This window comes from Lutjanus erythropterus, chromosome 24 (genome assembly GCF_056507025.1).
Source record: "Lutjanus erythropterus isolate fLutEry1 chromosome 24, fLutEry1.hap2, whole genome shotgun sequence".
Taxonomy (NCBI): Eukaryota; Metazoa; Chordata; class Actinopteri; order Lutjaniformes; family Lutjanidae; genus Lutjanus; species Lutjanus erythropterus.
In genome coordinates this window covers 14,821,104-14,842,378 of record NC_139340.1, presented here as the reverse complement: position 1 = coordinate 14,842,378, position 21,275 = coordinate 14,821,104, and the positions used below count along the sequence as shown (strand labels likewise).

At 40.7% G+C, this 21,275-nt stretch overlaps 1 protein-coding gene across 2 annotated transcripts in view; it reads right to left on the bottom strand.

Moving 5' to 3' along the window:
* The window catches only part of LOC146304825 (interleukin-1 receptor accessory protein-like 1), a 259,746-nt gene that overhangs the window by 121,650 nt on the left and 116,821 nt on the right, over window positions 1–21,275 (bottom strand). For both annotated transcript variants that reach the window (XM_084713662.1, XM_084713663.1), the window contains exons 4-5: window positions 20,112–20,298; window positions 17,886–18,039 (exon numbers count right to left, since the gene is read on the bottom strand). In XM_084713662.1, the coding sequence (XP_084569788.1) occupies window positions 17,886–18,039; window positions 20,112–20,298 (341 nt within the window). The remainder of the gene's footprint in view (window positions 1–17,885; window positions 18,040–20,111; window positions 20,299–21,275) is intronic.

The following is a 21,275-nucleotide window of genomic DNA, read 5'->3' as shown; positions in this document are numbered from 1 at the left end:
GCAACTCATTACAAGCAAGGCATTTCTGACATTTCTTGTTCGCAGAAGCCACATTGTTATTCTACCACAACATGCAGTCAGAACAGTGGAAGACTGGGGAATGTCTGCACCCTGAATTTATTCCACTTTCTGTTCCATTTAGTTCAAGATAAAAAATAAAAAATCTCTAAAATATGACTGAAAAAAAGCCTCCTGCACACTGACCAAATACTTTCTAAAATAACTTTTCTCTCCTTAACATGCTGGTCAGGTCATGATAATCTGACAATAGGCTTAGATCGTATCCATTTTTTCATACCTTCCTGACATTTTACTGGGATATACAATATTATGGCGGTATTTGCGTAAAAAACGTGTGTAAAATTATACTCCTTCAATGTGGGCAGAGTTGATCGTCACAGCAGCACTACTCTAACAGTTAGGAAGCTGCAGTCTTTATTCACAGAGACACTGAAACCTAAACTGTACATTTACTGCAAGTCAGTTTAATAGAGTCAGGAGTGTCTTTATTTTTCGTGGTTTTCTTAACAAATACCTTAATACTGCCTAAGCATTTTATGGCCATGTGAAATTATTTTTTCTTTCATTTTGTGATACAAAGGACAACTCTAGATGGTTGTTAGACTCAACAAATACAGACACTAAAATATAAAATTAATGTTTCACCTCCTAAAGGTCACATTTTATGTTTGAATTAGAAAGTCACAGCGGAGACTATTTTTAGAAAAAAGGAGCAGAGGAGGTGATGTACTGTAAGCATATGCAATAAAAGGCTTTAATCATGCGAGTCTAGGGTAAAGTCGGTTTGATCAGAGCAGCTCCACATGCAGGCAGACTGCAGGTCGACTCTGGAAGTGTGATGTAGGTGGACAGCTGATGAATGTTAACTCAAACAGAATATTTCAATGTATATAAGATCAGTCTGTTGAGACACTTTTTTTCCCCTTCTCATTCTTGAGTAACAGTCGTTCATTAAAAGAAGACCTGATGCCCCCTGATGCTCTAATTGTCAAAACTGAAGTGGATTATAAAAGCAAAGGATTCAAGGCTACATATTAGCTGAAAGATAAATAAAACCATACATGTCTGGGGCATTTGCGCAAATGTAACGGGAGGATTGTAAGCATATAAATACACTTCTTTTTATGCCCATACATGGCCTCTGAGGAAAATGCATACAAGGACTGTACAGCAAACATGTTTTCCAGCAGAATTTTGCAGCAACCCCTGCAGGCTAATTAGTACAGAACACTACTGCATTCATGTTGGGGGACAAAAGAAAGTCAGTATTACTCATAATAATAAGATCTTTCCGTTTTATTGCAACATCACTTCCCTCTTGTAAAAAGTGAGAAAATTAAATCTTTTTTCATAACATGGAGATTTTTTGTTATAATGAACATCTCAAGAGAACTTTCCACTGTTACATCTTCTCACATGCTTCTTTTTTAATCTTTATGACATTTTTTGTTATTATAGGTCATCTTCAAATTTAATTATGTTCAGCGATTGTTGTTCTAGATATTTTTCCTGTTAAATGAATTTATCTGTTGCTCTGATGACTTTTTGTGTTGTGATTTATCTCGTATGTTTCACACAGGCACTGCAACTCTGAACTTATCAAGACATTAGCTGGAGGAGAGAAGACAAGTGTAAGAATCATGTGGACCAGACTTTACACTGTCCAAAGTCTAGCAGCAGCCTCTTTCACATTATAGATGCTCATTATAAATCATTAGTATAAAAAATATTGACCGGTGCCACTTTAACCACAGAAATGGCAGATACAAAAATGCTCAAACTGGCTTTCGTAAGGCTCTCACATATCATTCTGTCATTGAAGCATGAGAAAACAGAAGAAGAAACACAAGAAGCAGCTTTCTAATGTCACAGAGGGGGGCACTTAGTGCTAATGATAGGTCTGCCCCTGTATATATTGTAAGAGATAGTTCATTGAAATTACTATCTAATTTAGACATGCTCCAGATCTGTCACAGAGGGAGCTGAGATGTATTAAAGCAGGCTGTATAAGCCCACAACTCCATGTGAGTCGAATATAAATTAAGCATATTTGAAGTAGACGAGTGACTCCTCATTGAGTATATGGGGGTGGCTTCTCTCTCTATCTCTCTCTCTCACACACTCCTCCTCTCTCATGCTCTCTTTCATATCTCTGCATGTGGCAAACACATTTCGCCCACAGACGCAGCTGACCAGCCACCTCTTTCCCCCTCGCGGACCCGAGCCGCTCGCCCACGGACATTCCACATCAGAGTTAATTTCCGGACTTGTTCAGATGATCAAGCAGTGCGTGAGTGAGGTCTTGGCTCTGCTGACCTGTGTGATGAGGCTGAGGACGGCGACGCCCGCATGGGCAATCAGCGCAGTGGGCGTGTGCGCGTTTGCGGCGTTGCTCAAAACCTGACTTGATACCTTCATCACCGTCGAGCGCGACAGCCTCGCTCGTTTGGGCCGAAGCGCCGGATCGGTTTTCACAATCTCGATCAATACGCTGCCCGCACATTCCGTCCGGCCCACATATGTGGTAATGATCGCTCATGGTGGGCGGTGACGGCTGTTTCAGCCCGGGTGCAGGATTTTAATTGGCTGCTTTAGCTGTCAAGGAGTGCAGGGACCTTTTGATTTGGCCAGACTGTCACACAGTGCGCCTTAATTGGCCTGCGGACAAAACATGAGGGAAACACATTACTTGAAGTACTCATGCATGAGCCGTGGTAATTTATTACTGAGACATAGCAATCTAAAATGCCATTAAACTCAAAATGCCATTAAACTTTAAAATAAATTAGGAACTGATTGTGTTATGAGGCTCTTAAGTACTCATTGCTAAGTCCTGTATGTCTTTTCCGTATAATATAAATCATTTTGTTTACTGTATTGCAGCTAAACAGTGTGGAAAGAGGAGAAAGCTGTGAAAAAAAAAACAGAAGAGCCACCGTCACCATTAATGTAATGTCACCAATACTACAGAGGTTTGCTGACACGAATGCGGTGTAAACTACAGTGTATTATTTCCAACTGTTCGACCCTCACTAGACTTTCATATAGGAACATACAACAATGGAACGGCACTGAAAACTAAAGTGAAATCAGACATCTGCCACTTCCCCATTTAAAAACAGAAGAGGAAACAGGATGGCAGACAAAGAGTAAACAGCTTCTGCAGGAGCTTGCCCATGGCAAAGAACAGGAAAGTCTCTTTCAATAACACAAACGCACACGTCAGCAAGCCACAGACGACCTCCGCCAGGAGTTACCTGAATGCAACTCGTTGACAGGAAATGACCTCACCTGTGGAACAAACAGCACCGAAGAAAGGCAGCGGGCTAAGACCTTCATCTTTATTGTTGTTGTTTTCTTCTTTTTTTTTTTCAAAGGCTAGCTGAGGACCTGGAGGCGCAGAGAGAACCTGGAAAGTTCCGTCTGTCACAGCTCTCGTGTTGCAACCATTACCTGTGCGAGGCCGATAAACAACGGATTTCATCTCGGCTGAAAATTTCCTGCCACCATGTTTGGCAGGTTACTACCAGGATAAATGGGCAAATACAGTATATGGCTTGTATGTACTATACTGTACCATCATAGAACTGACACCTAAGTGTACAGTGAAAAGCACAAATCATTCTTTAATTATAACTTTTGTGGCTCACTTCAGCCACTGCAACCACTTCGTGGGTGTTAACTCTCCCATTGGCAGGAAAATGGCTCTGAACTGTCACCCCCCCCCCGTCATCCATCTACCCCCATAATTTTCTCCTCAATCTCTCATTGTAAATTCGCCATCTTTATTTATTTTTTCTCGCGCTATCTCATAAATAAATAAAAAGCCTTTGCGATGCTGCAAGTACGCCCCGAGTCACTGTTGTGCCCCCGCCCCCCTGCTTTTAAACTTCAACATAAGCCCGCTTTAGTGCCATTAAAATAACTTGTCATGACAGTGTAGCCTGGGAGCAGTGCAATCAATTTCCATTACATCAAGGCCCAACTGGGCATCGCCACTGAACTAAGCGCTGGTAAGCAATCTCCCTGACCGAGGGTGTGTGTGGTGGCGTGTGTGTGTGTGTGTGTGTGTGCGCTGTGTGTGAAGGGAGCAAGGGGATTTACTTGACTAACACAAGCTTACATTTTCCTCCATAGGTTCCCTGTCTCACCAGCAGAGGGACTGAAAATTGAAATGTAAATCAAATTCTATTCATGGGGACCATTTTGTCTTCTGAGTACATTTTGGTCACGTTCCAAATAAGGAAACAAGCCTAATTTTCCATCATAACATCATACGAAATTATCACCAGCTGAACAATTCAGCCTCGTCTCGGTGCAGTGAGTCTCTCCCCGAAGTGATTTCGAATGCACCTTTTGTAAAAGACCAATCTGCAACTAATTAACATCAGAGTAATTTATGCCACAAAATTGATTTTTGCTCACTATAAATTATGCAAGAGTCCCATCCGCCGTCCCTTCCCACCTTCTTATCTCTCTGGCGGAATCGGTGGATTGACACGTGGCTGAAGTGTCCTTGATGGGACGTTTCTACGAACTGTCAGAGATAGGGGAGGCAGGAAAGGAGGGAGAGAATATCTTCAAGGCTACAGACGCATGTACCCGCAGCCTTGACAGGAGCTATAAATCACTCAAAATCAACCAAACAACAGTAAGTACAAACACTTAAACACAGCTATAAAGTCATGAAACATTTTTAACGCAGGTGTATGTTTCAAAATTCAGATTTTCTAAAGATCTTTTGGTTTTCCTGCTTCCATCTCTTGCTCCATACCACTGCGGTGTGGAATTACATTAACACTAGTTTAGCACAGATTTTCACATCTCCAAAGCTAAGGCACTAAGTGAGCGCTAATTAGTCGAGCGAAGGCATTAATTATGTAACACGTCATCTTAATTAGCAATCCCAGATGTACAGTGTGTCAGAGGAGCATTTGTAAGCACAGTTTGCTAATTGATAGATATTTGACGAGATGTGTGACAGCAACCCGCTGCAAAGGTGACAGTCGGTTTGGGGAACCAAAATAACACCAAACTTCTGGGTGGGTGAATTATTTCAAGGAGTAAGTTGATTTACTTTTTGTTATTAATGCATGGAAATGTTTCACTTATAATGTAAAAAAATAGAGTAGAATAAATAGATAAGCACAGGGGAAGTGGACTGAAGTAATTTCAAACTTATCTTGGTCGCAATTTATTTTGCAGTGCACAAATGAGACATAACAAGATGTACTTTGGATTAAATTAGAAAAAATAACAAAAAAATAAATAACATGTTCTTTATCAGACCCTTATTAGACTTTATTTGAGGGTAATTAGGAAAACATTACAGCAAAACTGCACTGTAAACTAAAGTGAAATCACATATCTAATACTCCTCCAAAATAAAATAACAGGTGAGGTAGAAGGACCAAAATTATAAAGTCTAATAAGAGTCGAATGAAGGGTCTCATACTCCCTTATAAAGAACATATTACTTCTCGCTTTTGTCTAACGTGATATGAAGTATGACCTGTTGACACTTAATAGTGTACTGTGAAATAAAGTGTGACCCTTATCTCTTCTGTAGTTCAGTTTCAGCTGTCTGTGAAAGTATATCAATCAAAAGAATCGTTATACCTGTCAAATGATGAGGAATATGTCAAATAGCTGCCCACTGTTAGTAATTAGGCACTCTAAGCTCTTGATCCCACTTTCATGCAGAGGGATTATTGTCAGGGATTCTGTCTTCCCTCTTAAAAAAAAAAAAACAGCCCAATCAATGAGCTGCAATAGCAGCCCAGGCACCAGACCACCTGACCTTTTTGCATTTTTGCACCATCTGTTCAAACCGGCATCACATCTGTTGCGTGGTTTCACCTGCTCCACAAAGACCTCGTCTCTCAGGCAAACCGGTTTTTGGTAAATATTCGCTAAAAGAAAAAACAGCTCTGGGTTTCAGATTTTCGCACACGGGCTGATTTAATCACACGTTCACAAAGAGCAGCACACCGAGCAATCTGTCACGAGGATGCAAACAATGAGGTCTAACCGGTGCACCTGTCATTTTGGTCGCCATGCTGTGCATCCGTGGGCACAACGGGCAAAAATAATTTGGCAAATGTGTAGAATGGTGTGATGGTAATGAATAGTATTCTCATCTGCTAAAACATGATGAAATATTTTGGCCAGAACATAGATTTAAGTTTTTGTGACAGTAAAATGTGTAGTTTGTCTGCTACAGGGTGAAAACCCAGGTTACGTTTGATGCCAATGTTTTTGATTGCCAGGGTTTGTTTTATTTCAGGGCTTGGCAACTACTGCATGGTTAATGTTTGGTTAGGTTAGTAAACTTAAACACAGGGAAAACTTGAACGGTATTACTTCCTGGTCTGTGAAAGGCAACGTCTGTCTGCCTTGCTTTCTTCTTTATGCGCGCCAGCCCTCATTAGGATTCTGTTCTGCTTCTCAGAGTTGACACATGTCAGCTCTCCATAAAAGCGGTCATTTTTACATCCCGTTCATCCCCTGGATGTGCACAACCTGGCCACTGTACTGCGACTTCATTCTGCAGGCTGTGACACACTGCACATGCACTTTACTTTCTGTACCGTCACATAGAGGCCATGCTGCTTTCGACATTGCAAGTAAACGTGTAATGATGCACCAGTGAATCGTCCCATGTGAACAGAATTTCTCGGGATACTGGGTGGCATAATGTGTCATGTTCCCAAGTGACAAGAAACGTGACATGCAGTTAGCTGAGGCTGTTTCCACAGTACATGCAATAATGATGCCACTATTGCCAAAACTGTGAGTGAAGCAAAAGAAGGGTCCATGGATGTTTTATTCTCAGTCAGTTACTGAATGTTGACTGTAAATAACCTCATTAACAAACAACAACTTCAAGGTGCAAAAAACAGCCAACATGCAACGTGCATGTCAATGTGAGAAAACACCAGCATGTGACAATCCGTGCACACATCCTGACAGTGATGTGTACATCGACACAGCTCTAAGTGTCCAGATACTTAGCACTAAAAATGCATTAAATCCTGCCGTCCACCCTTGGTAGCCCTCTGTCCTAAATCTTGTGACAAAACGCCAAGGGAGATAGTCCTTTGTTTGCTTAAAACAGCATTTGTGCCCAGAAAGTGCCACCTCATCAAACAAGGGGACACTGATCAAAGTCATCTCACCTTGGGGGAAAGCTGGCCAAGTCAAACTAATTCCTGGAGCTCTTCCTCGGCAGTTTGTTCACGGGGCTCAGATCTGCCGGGCCGAGCCAAAAAAAACAACAAAAAAACACACAGGCATCGAGAAAAACGCTGCCAATTACCTGTCACTGTTTCACAGGAGCACACAATATCACACAAACACTGTGAAGACCACAGGACATAGGGAGACAGATGGAAAAAGACAGCTAGAATCCATTCATTCTCTATCTTAGAGATTCACAAATCATCATGTTAAAACCTCGTTTTTTTTTTTAAAACACTCACAACTCGATACAATTATAGCCTGTCCTGATATACAGTAACTAAGTAACCACTCCAGTCTGAGAACACGGTGCTCTGCACATGCCTCATGCTCAGATATTTTCTCTCCTGCTTCGCCCACTTCCTCCCCTGCTGTAAGCTCTGCAATCACATCTCCTGTGTGCTGCTCCTTTGATGGCGCCAGCAGGTGGAAACCCACCGGGATGCTGAGTGTGCACTACAGTGTACACACGCTGCTGCTGCTGCTGGATTGATCAGAGCGCAGGGTTGAGTTGACTCGCCGGGTTGGGTAGTGATGGCAAGGGAACGCATAACAAACAGCCTGCCAAATCGCGGGGGGGATGGGGGCATCGCTGAAAACATGGGAGTTATGGCAAACAGCTGGACACTGTGCAGAACCACAGCACTGACTGAGAGACGGGCAGCATTGGAAAATCTACAGAGAGGAGCAAAAGTACAGGGTCAAAGCATTCGTATTTCAATCAGCCTGACTTAAAGGGAATAAATCTAGCAAAAAGCAATCAATCTGTAATAATCAGCTCATCATTTAATGGTTTATTAACCCTCTAGAGCCCAGCAGAAATCTACAATGTTGCTGCAGTTCACTGAGAATCCTCACTTAACTGATAATTCTCCTACTCAACCCAAACAAACAGCGGTATCTCAATAACAAGTGGTCCTCATTTGAGAAAACACAATTTCCTCTTCATTTTGATTACAAATATGTGGAATTTGTAGCTTTTCAGACCAGGTTTGATTCAACATGTTTCTAAAAAACACCAGACAAAACAACAAGTGGCATTTAAGCTGCCGTAAACAGCTGCTGTAAACAGTCTGCATAAAAGAACTTAGGTCAGTTTTAAAACAAATACGATCCGCAGCGTTTCTCTCTGTTTGCTTCCCGAGTCAACATTCAGAGACTGGCAACAACAGATCCTTCACCGGATGACGCCGGGCTTTTAATATAAAAGAGAAATGTCCGACACTTTACCCCACACGGCAAAAATCACTGATGTGGCAGCAGGAAGTGTTTTAGGCAACTGAAATGAGAGAAATCGCTGAATTTATGTGGAAGAAAAGCTCGACTCTGCCAGTCCTCCGTACAAACTCTTGGCTGCACTTCACCCCTCAGTGAGAGCTGAGTAGGTCCTGCTGTTTACTGATGGCGATTATATGACACTCACACTGTTGGTATACACGATGGTGCTGTAGGTGTAGTGAAATATAGAACTGAGGCGTTACGGGGTCTAGAGGGTTAAGCTAAAAAGCTGAGTGTTAACTGGTTCCAGCTTGTAAAATATGAATATTTACTTTTCTCTGTTTTATGACGTTGTAAAATGTAAATCTTTGGGTTTGTTTTATTTGGGCCAAATCTTTTAACACCAATAAAAAAATTATATAGATCGCCAATGGCAGCAATATGTAACAATAATATATCACCTTCTTTTTTCACTTTCCCTGCTATCACAATTGAGCCATTAGCTTTAGCTTTATGTAGCAATAAAGGAATTACAATGGCACAGCTGGAACATAAAGTCTCACTATATGCAGATGATATGTTGCACCCTTTATGGAAGTATGATTTGCATTAAAGTCTAAATACTCTTCAATATTAACATCATAACAACAAATTTTCTACCACCTACTATTCCCAGTTAAGCTCCACCTTAGATCACCCTCCTATAATTATCTGCTGCCCCAACAAAACAGGCATCTGACATCTTACAGATTATGTGATCAATAAAAACAGATCAAACAAAAAAAAAGCTGTCCATAATGTGATATGACTTGTTTTTGGTGATTTCATAAAAAGCTAAAAGGTTAACGATCCACCATGGGAAAGGGGACATTTCATTGATCGTCCTCAAAGCAGCTCAGTTGAAGATTTCTCCGGCAGATGTGCCTTCTGCAAATTAAAAGCTGCACGAGAAAATGTTTTATCTAAAAATACACCTGCCTCATCAACCTAAATCACAAATAAGAGCTGCAGCAGCGAAGAGTGCTCATTCTCCACCATAAATGAGACCCAATTATGTCATAAACCCAAATTAAATTCTGACATGTGGTCTGGTCAGCGGTGGGAAATCTTCACTGGAGCACAGCGAGTAATGAATTGAAGCTGAGAAAAAATACAAAACTTCCTTGTTAATAGCGGTGAATGAGTGAGCTGGTGCGTGACGCCTCTGTGAAAATAATTTGTTCATAACCTCCGGCCTTTCCAGCCATTAAGAAAATAAAATGTCGCTCACGTGACTTTTCGGTAATGAATTCCTACAGTGTTTCAAAGACAACGCTCGCTGCCGCTAAGGCTTTCTAATGGGCAAAGTGCAGGCCACTGCAAAGTCCAAGGCTTTCACTGTTCTCTTACGCTATTATTAGTTGTTTGTCCAAGGTGAGAGCCCTCTGCTAAAACTCTGTCTGCTGACCTCAATGTCTTTTTTTTCCGTGGAGGTCAAGGACGGTTGATTAAAAGGAAAAAGCCCCAGGAAGACACTACAAAACGTCCACTTGTATTGCTCGTACCGAACAGAAATAATAAACGTCCTTGATGCAGGAATAACATTAACATTTTTTTTCAGTCTATATCTGGTTCAGTGCTAAAAAAAAATCTGCACTGTAAAAACAAAAAAGTTGAGAAAACTCAAAGTGTCAAGGCAGTTTACTCCAATTGATTTAAGTTTTGAGTTGGTGGCTGTACCTGCAGAGACCCTGCCTTCTGCTCATATTGTTGGTCTGTGTTTACATTTTTGCGCCTTATATTCGCACACCTTTTCTTCATTTTAGAACTGTTAGACAGACCCCAGTTTGCAATATGTAATACTGATTTCTGAATGATGTTATCGCGGCCGTGTCCTTTTTCAATAAGGCTTTCAATTTGGTGCCACACTTGACTACACAATTTAGCTGGTGGCATTAGAAGAAGGAGAAGGAAAGAAAGGCACTGTCGAAGCCCAGCTTGAGACTTTCCATTATTGGCTGTAAAGGAAAGCCTCAGGTTCTTGCCTTTCACCTCTGATTGATATTTTGTCTTGACTTGGGGTGGGGGGGGGGAGTGAGACTATGGCAGAGGTGGGACGTGACAAATGGCGAGACGAGGGCTGAGGCTGGAAAAGGAGGTGATAAAAAAGATGGCAACATAAATCTTAAAAATACTAACACCATGATAAAAACAATACCTTACCATTTTAGCTTTATTACCATTTGTTTTGCATCATTCCTGCTGTTTATGTCGGTGATTTAGAGTATGTTTTCTTAAGATATACACACATATACACTCCTCACATTCTCTACAGATTCTTATCCAGTACTTCGTTTTAGAAAATAAGCAGTAGGGAGCATGAAAATAATCATTCCAATTGATCAAAAAGCCATCCATCATGTTTTAAGGGCTCTTCGCTCAGCTTTAAGTGCATTTCATAACGGTGCTGCTGCTTCTTCCTCGCGGGGAATCTGCACAGTGACAGTGAACTCTGTGCACGTCTTTGGTGAACATTCCTCCGACTTTCCATCAAGGTTGATCATTTATCCCTCTGTTTCTCATAAAAAGATCAGTTAGCAGCATTGTGTTTTGTGAAAAGATTGTATATTACTGTATGTCATGCATTAAGATATTATGTGCAACAAAATAACTCAAACTAAACTCTCCTTTTACTAACTTATTACTAGCTTTTAACTTAACTTTTACAGTTCTTAAATCTGCATCTCGCAGTCTTCAGCGAAAGGTGTTGGGTGAGTTGTGTAGTTCTTTCCAGACCCAGCATGTAGCTGTTTTCTCAACAAAAGGACTCTAAAAAACTTTGTCAGCAACATATGGCGAGTTAGCAACTAGCTGGTGAACACAGCGGAGCATTTAGCAGCTAAAGAGCCGCATATTTCCTTCAGGAGCTGGTGAAGAGCAAAATAAAGCTAAAGGAAAGCTGTACAGTTTCTCTGCTGTAAATAAGCAACCGTTTATGAACACGTTTGCCATATCAGCTTAGAAGATGATAAGTCAGTCAGTGTTGTCTTTATTGGTTGTTTCTGCTGCCCCCAATTGGCCATAAAAATCAGTCAGGTTTAAAAGATGATTATTTTCCTTTTGGCTAACTAGGACAAATATTATAGTTATAGTCATGAAGGACGGTTATTTCAGTGCATTTCACTTAGCAAATGCAATTATGGAAATACTATTAAAAAAGGCCAAGTAGGCCTAATCATAACAGCTCCGTCACCCACATTGTTAATATGGGTCAGCCCATTCAATATGCTATAGTAACAGCGCAAGCTTTACAGTCTGGCAGGCGTGCACTCTCACACAGAGACATATTGTGTCATTGAACGCTTCCCTCCTCCTCATTTTTCCCATCATGCTATTCTATGCACAACAAGCCTGGTCCAAGTGGGCATGGAAAAGCTAGAAGGTTCAAAAAATACTCTAATAGGCGGCGGAGCTTCAGAACATGGTGAGCGTGTGAAGATCACGACGCCAAAGAGGTTGTGAGATTAACATGCGCCAAGCACTGAGATCTGTGCGTGTCTCTTACAGGCAAAGTGAACAAATTTACATCTAATGGCTACAACATGAAGACGAAATACAAAATAAGACATTCTGGGAAGTTAGCCATGCCCTGCTACAGCGAATAATTATCATTCTCTAAGTTTCAGAGTTGAGATGACGGCCACAGCAGGAGGCGATGAATTCAAATCACAGCGGACTTACAGAATAATGACGAGCTTCATATTTATTTATGAGGATGTTCTCTAATAAACTGACAAAATATCAAAGGTAATGAAATAAAAATAAAGACGCAAAAATTAATAAACCTCATCAAACACCTACTGATTACACAAATTCACAAGAAAAGGATTTCTGTCTGAATCCCCTCACTGCGCCGTCTTCTCCTCTCCACCAGCAGCACCTTGGCCAGATTAATTATCTTCCATCAATTAAAGGAGCAATTATATTCCAACCTCCTTCATATGCTAATGAGTCAACTCGGGGTGGGACAGGAAATTGGTAATGGCCACCAAATGGTACTGGCAGGAGATATATTTAGAGAACAGAGTCATAAGAGATGTGATGGTGTCACACTGAGCCAAAGAGGTAAACAGTTTACTGAGGCCCTGTTAACATTTTAGTGCTCACCAAATGTGTTCGTGATTCGATACTGAATATTTGGAGTTATTTTAACTCCGCTGATGGTGTTTTTGTGCCACAAGCTGTCTGTGTTCCTCTCACCACCACCACCACCAAAACAAAATGCCACATTTATTTTTACTCAGCAAAAAACTGAAGTCATTTAGCTGCTACTGGAGAACAATAGACTAGACTCAAGTATAAAAAAATCAATATGTTTCAGCTTTAACGGCATTCATCACGGTGACAGGATTGCATATATTATAGGTTATGACATCCGAAGATGTGCCAGGTCAGGATGCAACAAACAATGATTCCAATATTGAAAAGCAAGCAAACAAAAGTTTACCCTAAAGCTTCTGATGCTCACAGTGGAGGGACTTATAGACGTGTGAAGCTGGTTCTGTCTCGAAATAATGATTTTGCTTATTCAGCACTACTGCGTTTTGATATTTCAGTTTGCAAACTTGCTGACACAGCATGGTTAGCCCGGCCATGGTAGCCTAAACTTCACCGCCATCACTTTTTTTAAATGACACAGTATTAATATAATGTATCTCATAGGGACGAGTGAGCACAATATTATCTGTATCCTGCAGTTCAACCAGCTAAACCATATTTATATCTGCAGCACACCTTTTATAAAGCAAGAACGAGAAGCTGTTAATTTTGCCTAAATGCACTTGTTTTGTCACATTTATGAAGACGGCTGAATTGTTTTCCTGATGAGCGGAAATGAAAACAAAGAATCGGCGTGTTAACTCAGCCAAAACGAATTTATTTCTCATTTCTAAAGTTTTAATATGTGTATTTCAATATATGTGTGATGCGGAAACGGCAGTTAAAATGGCAAGGAACGTTCATTTATGCATGAATGAATGAACTCTTCTTAGCGTGTACTGATAAGGCCTATCATGACTTGTGTTAGGCATTTTTAAAAAGTGGATACACAGAAGAAGAGTTAATCAGTGTGTTGTTCTCCACTTAAAATTCATGTTCTAAACTTGTGCTGCACCTCTCTTATTCTTTATTGTCTACAGTCGCAGAAAATAGCCTCTGGCTTACAAATGCACAGCAGATAAACACATATCAAGGGAAAGGTTGCCATCATTCAAGAGCAGTGGTTGAGCTGAAGAGGCAAAATAGTTCCTTTCATTTCAAGCAGTCAAGTCGCTATGCAATAATATTCAATGGTGAGCAAGTCACTGAAATAGACTGGCACTATCCAGCAAGAAGCCATTGTTCACGGGAGACATTGGTTCTGAAAGTGCTAGATCGAAAGGCTGTCGGAACGAGTGTCGCAACGAGAATGACTTTAGGCCACAAACATACCAGAGAATCAGATCTGTCTGCTCAAGACTGAAAAATATCAGGCGAGTGCATCAATCAGTTTAAGGAGGAGGGCAGAGTCATTTTATGTGCGGAGATATTTTCATGATTGTTTTCAACCTCTCAGGCGTTTTGGTTATTTACATACTCTTCTCTTCCCCTCCCCCAGCCAAACACACCTCATCGCGTGCTGGTTCAAAATAAGAAAAGCAGGTTAACAGCATCAGTCCCAGCTCATTAGCTCCACTGACAGTCTATTTTACACACCAAAGTTGCTGCTCCCCCTGTATATCTATTTCATCACCGCTCCTTTATTCTGCCGCGTTTAATCTAAGACATCAAACGGTGCACCTTACAAAGAAGTCATAAAACCCAAAATTTCATTTAAAAATGAATGTCGCTTCCAATTACCCAGCAAGGGAGCTCATTATGATTTTAGCGGTGCTCATTATAATCAAATGGAATCTGACCTTTTGTCCCATTGCACCGCTGTGAGAGGGCCTGTAGGCTGTTGATAAAGAGGGGAGTGACAGGGGTTTTGATGGTGAATCCGAATTATCTGTGGGAGGTTGATGATAATATTACATAAAGATTCATGTATACTTATTCCAGATATAAAAAAGAAAGCATGCAGATGGAAAGGTCAGGTCTGCAGATCTGTTTGGAATACTTAAAGCCCTTTTCCGTCGCAGGGATGTGATTATAACGTAATGAGCGGCCATTTTCACACTGCTTCTGTTTCCACTGTTCATCAAGACCCTGGGACTAAAGTTTCTTTTGGGCTACAGGTAGTGCTGCAGAGGCAGGGATGGGCTGTAACACACGACTAAACATAACATACAACATAACTTTTACCTGAGCATAGATTTAGACGACGAGAATGACAGTAACAGACACAATTCGATAAACGCCATTTTATAACAGCCTCTGTATCGACTAAGACAATAATACTTCAACAGAAAACGCTTGTTAGACAAAGATTTCCAAGGCCTTATTGGGTTTTTGGGGAGAGAAGGATAAAAAGAAAGACGTGAGCCGGATTGAGGAGTTTGAAATGAATGTGTACCAGAAGATTTATCAGTCTTTGGTGAAAATGGGGATCAACGCATAGCTAAGAGATTAGAGAACAATAAAAGATATGTCAGATTTGAACTATAAATCATATGTATAAAACTAAATTATTAACAATGTCAGCCCTGCTTTTAACAATGCTAACTGCTTAGTGTATTCAGCTACGAAACAGCACATAAAAATGACATATTATGTCAAAGTTTTTGCCTTTTTAAATGCATTTATCCCAATTTCTAAAACACAGTTTCAATGCAGTACTAAACTGCTTGTATCATTGAGTGTTGATGATGAACACATGAAAGTTCACGGTGTTTAGGACTTTAGAGAGGTTCAACCCAGGTCACGAAAGCTTCTACAACACACCGCACAGCAGTTATTTGCATGAACGAGATTTCCTTCCCGTCGTCGTGATGTGTTTCATGTGTACCGAGCAGCAGAGACAAATAGAATACAGATCAAAAGAAGCGGGTAGTTAGCATGATCAGTGGCAGCACACAACACTACATACAAAAACTTCTTCAATCGAAAAACAAGCAAAATAAATAAATAAATCCAAAACTCAGAGGGAAGCGATTCTGCCTAAAAGAAATGTAACCGAGCCAAAAGCTGAGTGAATGCTGGCATTGCTCTCCAAAGATAAAAAGCACTCCAAGTTCAGAAAGAACAATGAGAACTTGTATTACACTTTGTTACCTCAAGGCAAAATTGCATCTTGTAACTTACAGTTAAGTCAATTTTGGGTGAAACTATTTATTTGCATCTTTGCCTCTTAAAAAGGTTCATCTAAGCAGACCAATAAACTACTGCGCCACTATGAAACCCACTTTACTGCATTATTTTCAAGTACTATTTTCTTTATAGGACTGAAATTCTGCCAAAACAAAAAAAGCAATCACTTCATTTTCTCTAAAACATACTGACAACTTAATCACAATCAAGCTGTCAAATAAATTTATATCCACACATTCATTTTTCTATTCTGCTTAAAGGTGCAATATGAAGAAGAATAAGAAATAACAGCTCCATCCACTGAATCTGCTGAATGTTAACTAGCTTGTATAAATTTGACAGGGGGCAAAAATCTTTTATTCTGACATATTGCATCCTTAAGCATTGATAGGCCTGGAGCCTATCCCAGCATGCATTGGGAAAGAAGCAGGGTAAATGTCAGTCTACCAAAAGGCCGAAAAGAAATGTATCCAGGCAGGCTGGATGTGGGAGACAACCCACACAGAAACAGGTGGAAGAGTATATTTCTTTCTAAAAAATCATAAATGTCGCTTCGACTGCCGTTGCCAATCATCAGTCATCTTTCGCCACCTGTTTTGAAATGCTGAATGTCTGTAAAGTAGATAGAGAGATTAGGACTATTCCCCCAGGATGACATTTTGAGGCTGGTGAGAAAATGATTTATGACTTCGCTCGGCCTTCACCGGAGTCTGTCTTTGTGTCTTTAAAGGGACTATAAAGTGTAATCAGGTAGCAGTTAACAACAAACACTTTGTCTGACCCTCACACCCACGACGTGTGATGGCAGCTGCACTGAAACATAACAGCCCCTCTATCCACCCAGAACCTCTTCATTTCTCTCCGTTTTGTTTCAGGCTGCGTCATCCCGTGTTTATTCCGATCCTTACAGACGTGAGCCACCGCAGGACAAAGTGAGTCACTTTTCACCCCCTTTTACACTTTGCAGTGAAACGTGTCTCGTGTCCAGATCGTATCAAGACGTGATTTCACCTGATTACGTTTACACCTGCTTTTAATGTGTCTCTCCAGCGTCCGCGATGAGATCTGGTCACGATCGCTGTTGCCACATCTTTTTCACTGAAAGCGGCAAGCTCTATCTCCAAAAGATGCTAAAAGTCACCAATAGACATCAGGCGCTCATTTGCATATTTACAATGCCATTGTGGGCTCATTTGCATAAAGCTTAGTGGTTGTGTCGGCTGCAGCGAGGGAGAGATCACCTTAAGCCAGAGGTTTTCAAAATGGGAGGTTTGTTTCCCCAGGGTGGATCCAAACAATTTAAGAGGAGGCTCAGTGAATAGTGATCACATAGCTTGGCATAAATATGTACAATATTTATGTATGTTGGGTGTATTTACACCGGATTTTACTTTCTGATCTCCCAGAATACATTTTAAAGCAAGGTGTAAAACACAAGGTGCTCTGTACTGGTCTTAAGAGGCATTTTGTCATCATTCAGGACAACATCTGGAGCTAATTCCGATCAGATAAACTTAAAAAAGAGGTGGTTAGGTGGTTAATTAAGTTGTACAGTTTGGGTTCTCCCCATCCACAGTGGCTGTTGTGTGAACCTTGGCACTGACAGTGTCAGTGGCAAGCAATCTGTCACCCACTTTAGGCTCAGGCTTAAATATTTCAACAGCCTTAAGAAAAAGTGCTGAAGTGGCTCTGTGTGAATTCCTCTACTTAGCAATTAAAGCAGCCTAGAAGTCACAGCGACGAGACAGCGGCGCTATTGACTGCGACACTTTGGCAAAAGGAGCAGGGATCAGCTTTAAAAAGCTTAATTTTTTAACAACAACAACCTGAAGCCACATTTCTTTTGCCAGCTCACAGAGTAAGAAACACAATCTCTAGAAAACAATCACCAGACGACGTGCACGGAGGCATGAGCAACAATGAGCACGGTCTTCTGTGAAAATACTTTTGTTTTTAAATGCATTAAATATAAACGTATTTGCATTTAGGCTTTCAGTGTACACTTACTGACATTCCTTCCTGCTGTTGCAAGCACAGTGGTAATTCTTTGGGTAAATGCCAGTGTTTAAACATCTCAACCAAAGTAAGCAGAAATGAGTCTGCAATCAAACAAAGTGCAGCAGTGAGGAGTTTTTCTTTACCTGTGACGGACAGCTCAGTGGTCCTCCGCACCACAAAGTTCCCAAACTGTAACTCGCAGGTGTAATTCCCAATGTCATCTTCCCGTACTTCCTTGATGGACAGAATGTCCCTCCTCCTCTCTATGGTTTGTCTCCACTGCTTTGGCTTGCATTCCTTTATTTAAAACACAGAAAGAGACCGTGGGGATGCAGAACGTTAGAGAAGAGTAAATGCACTCTGTCACTGTCGGCGTTCAAGTGTAACTAATGTTTGAAATCAGCAGGAAACATGCTTTCACTTGCATACCTCTAATTATTGCCAAAAGAGAGAAGCCTTCATATTTTGTCTTATCTTTAGACGTATTGAATGAAAACAGGCTAAATCCATAGAGAACACTTTTGTTACTAAACAGTCTGTCATAAAGAACTGCAGCAGCTTTCCACACAGTTCTGGTAGAGAGACCCCATATCAGCAAACCCTCTCAAATTATGCCAGATTTCAGACATTAGTTTTGTGCGTCCCTGTTGCACGGACACAAATACGGTTTTAAACAGTGATTTATGGGATTGAATGCTTCTGCATTTATCATTCTGAGGGAGGACTACTGTAATGGATTGGGTTGCACCAACTCTTTCCATTACTAAGTTTATCTGTAAAGTACTTCCTAACTTCTTAGTAGGGGTTTGCTAAATTGTGCAGCACCATCAATACTTAAGGAAGGCCGTAACCAGCAAACACTTAAGTTTTGAAAATCAGTTGCTAGGAAATAGCTGTGATGCCAGTTTGAAAAAAGCTAATAATCTAACAGGACAAATAATATCAGTGATGAGAAAGAGCAGAGGGAGAATCTGCGTGACTGCGTGAGAGAGAAACAGCAGCCGTGCAGTAGTAGTACGCCTATGTAGTAATTTCTAATCTTGTAGGGTATGTTTGGATTTGAGAGAAGATCAGTGACGGAGTGCAACTTCAAAAATTGAACAGTATGTTAGTTCAAACTTGCATCAGCTGACGGGCTTTCAGTTGTTGCATTCATGTTTCAGTATGTGTGTCTTGACTGTTTTGAAACGGACCTGTGGAAAAGAAGTCATGTTTCTTATACTTCTAGTCTCTTTCACAGCCGCTCTGTTGTATTTTTGATTGAAAAGAATGATAATATGTGGTGTTGGCAATAGGCTTTCCTTCATTCTCACTGTGTGTGGACTTAGTGTGTGTAAAAGGGGTTAAATAGTAATATAACTTGTTGTATATACAGGAATCAAATGGACTTCCAGAAACATCCAAGGCCTTTCAGATTTTGGGCCACAGAACACTTGAGGCAAAGGAAACAGGGGCATTGTGGGTTTGGTTTTCGAAGACAGACAAGCCTCCCAGAATTCAATCAGCCCCCACTGACAAAGTGAGAGCCAATAACTGGAGGGTGTGGAGCCCACAGTCATTATCTGCTATTTTAATTTGATTCAGTGGGAAACCGGAGAAGCGTTGTGGCCACCTAATCCAGCACGCTTTGATGAATCGGCCCCCGAGCTTCACCCAGCGGCTCTGTCAAACCGGCCTGCTGGACACGGCGAGGTCAGTTACACTGTGGGCGTCACAAGTCTCCGTGAGGAGGAAGAGAAAGTTTGATTTATGTTTGTCTGTTATATATTTATTTTGTTGATGCTTTCAGTTTCACATGTCAGAGAGGATATGATATTTGAAGCTAATTATATCTGAATACAGCTGACCTTAACTTCTTCAAATAAATAAAAGAACTTCCATTTTTAATCATGTGCATTATGGGCTCAAGTGGCAGACAAAAACCTTTGTTTGTATTACATCTTTCACTTTTGCATTATACCCTTTATTCACCCCCCTATTAGACTTTCTTTGAGGGTAATAAGGGACACATTACTGCAGCACTGTACTGTAAACTTAAGTGTAGAATGTCCTACTGTTAGACCCACACCTCCTATCCATATGTATAACATAAACTAGAGTTATAATATCGCCCATGTGGGGACAATCCCATGGTGGAAAACAATACACCTTCGTTTACAGTACAAATCTGTTGTAATGTGCCCCTTAATTACCCTCTAACAAAGTCTAACAGGGTCTAATAAGGAGAATATTATTTCTAGTTTTTGTGTATTTTGATATAAAGTATGGCTTGTGATGTCTTACGAATGTATTGTAAAATAAGGTGCAACCAAAAGTGAACACAGTGTTAATTACTTGAGTAAACAGCAAACAAAAAGTGTGTATTTTACCTTGTACCACACAAGCTCAGGCTCCACTCCAGGCTGTATATAATCCTCGATGCCTGGGCAGGTAATGTCCTTGCTTTTGCTCAGTTCTGCCTTCTCAAAGAACCTCATTTTGGAGTTGTAGCAGAGGTCTGTGTCATTCTCTGCCACTGTGAGGGACATGGACACCTTCATGCAGTATGTGGAGTTCCTGCAAAAAAAAAGATAAGTTAATGAATCAGTCAGAGAAATAAATGAGTTTGTGTCATATTGAAGTCTTGCCAGATGCAGCAAAGAAAAGCTGCCAGCAGTCCATCTCTGGCTTCACATAAATTCAGACTCAAAATCTGCACAAGACTCATTCATTAGATTCCTTGTGAATCACTAAATGCAGCAGAGGGAGATAGAAAGAAGCCTTCCTGCAGGAAAGCAATTAATCATTTTCACAATTTGTCATTTCTTTAAGCAGAAAACTTTCCTTTAATGCTGACTGTTGAATCATCGTCTCTAGTATGACCCTTAATCTGGACAATTACAGGTTCTCACACTGTTTTCTCATCCATTCAAGTGTGAATACCAGTAATAATGCATGATGAGCCTACATCTCTAAACTATTAATGGGAAACTAAAAGTAAATGTGTATGTATATGTATATAAATAGTGTACACGTGTGTGTATAAGGTGCAGGGACGCAGGCGGTAATATGGAGCGACAGCTCTGAATGTCAACAGCAGTTGAAGATTGATTGAGCCTTTTGTTTTCACATGTTAAGCAGATACAGTTCGAGCTAGCAGAAAATTACTTGCTACAATTGATGTAGTGTAACTGCTCAGGTCATATACATAAAGAAGAGGATTTATAATGCAAGGGAGAGGGGGCGTAAAATGCTAGATTACTTGTAATGTTTGGAGAGTACATGCTTGCCTGGGCTCACAGATACTGGTGAATATTCATCCACGCTGGAATAAACATTTCATTTTACTGCCTGGTGTTGCAGTATACCTTCGGTGGATTTGTGCTGCCTGGGATGCTTGTCTCATAAATACTAAAGCAATCTGGGTTGAACGTTCTCGTGTGTATATGCAGAACCTTGTAGGGACCCTGATCAGATCTACTCCCGTACAGGAGCCAGTATTTCAAAACCTTTAATCTAGATCAGAAGGATCCTGATTGGATTAAAACTCAATC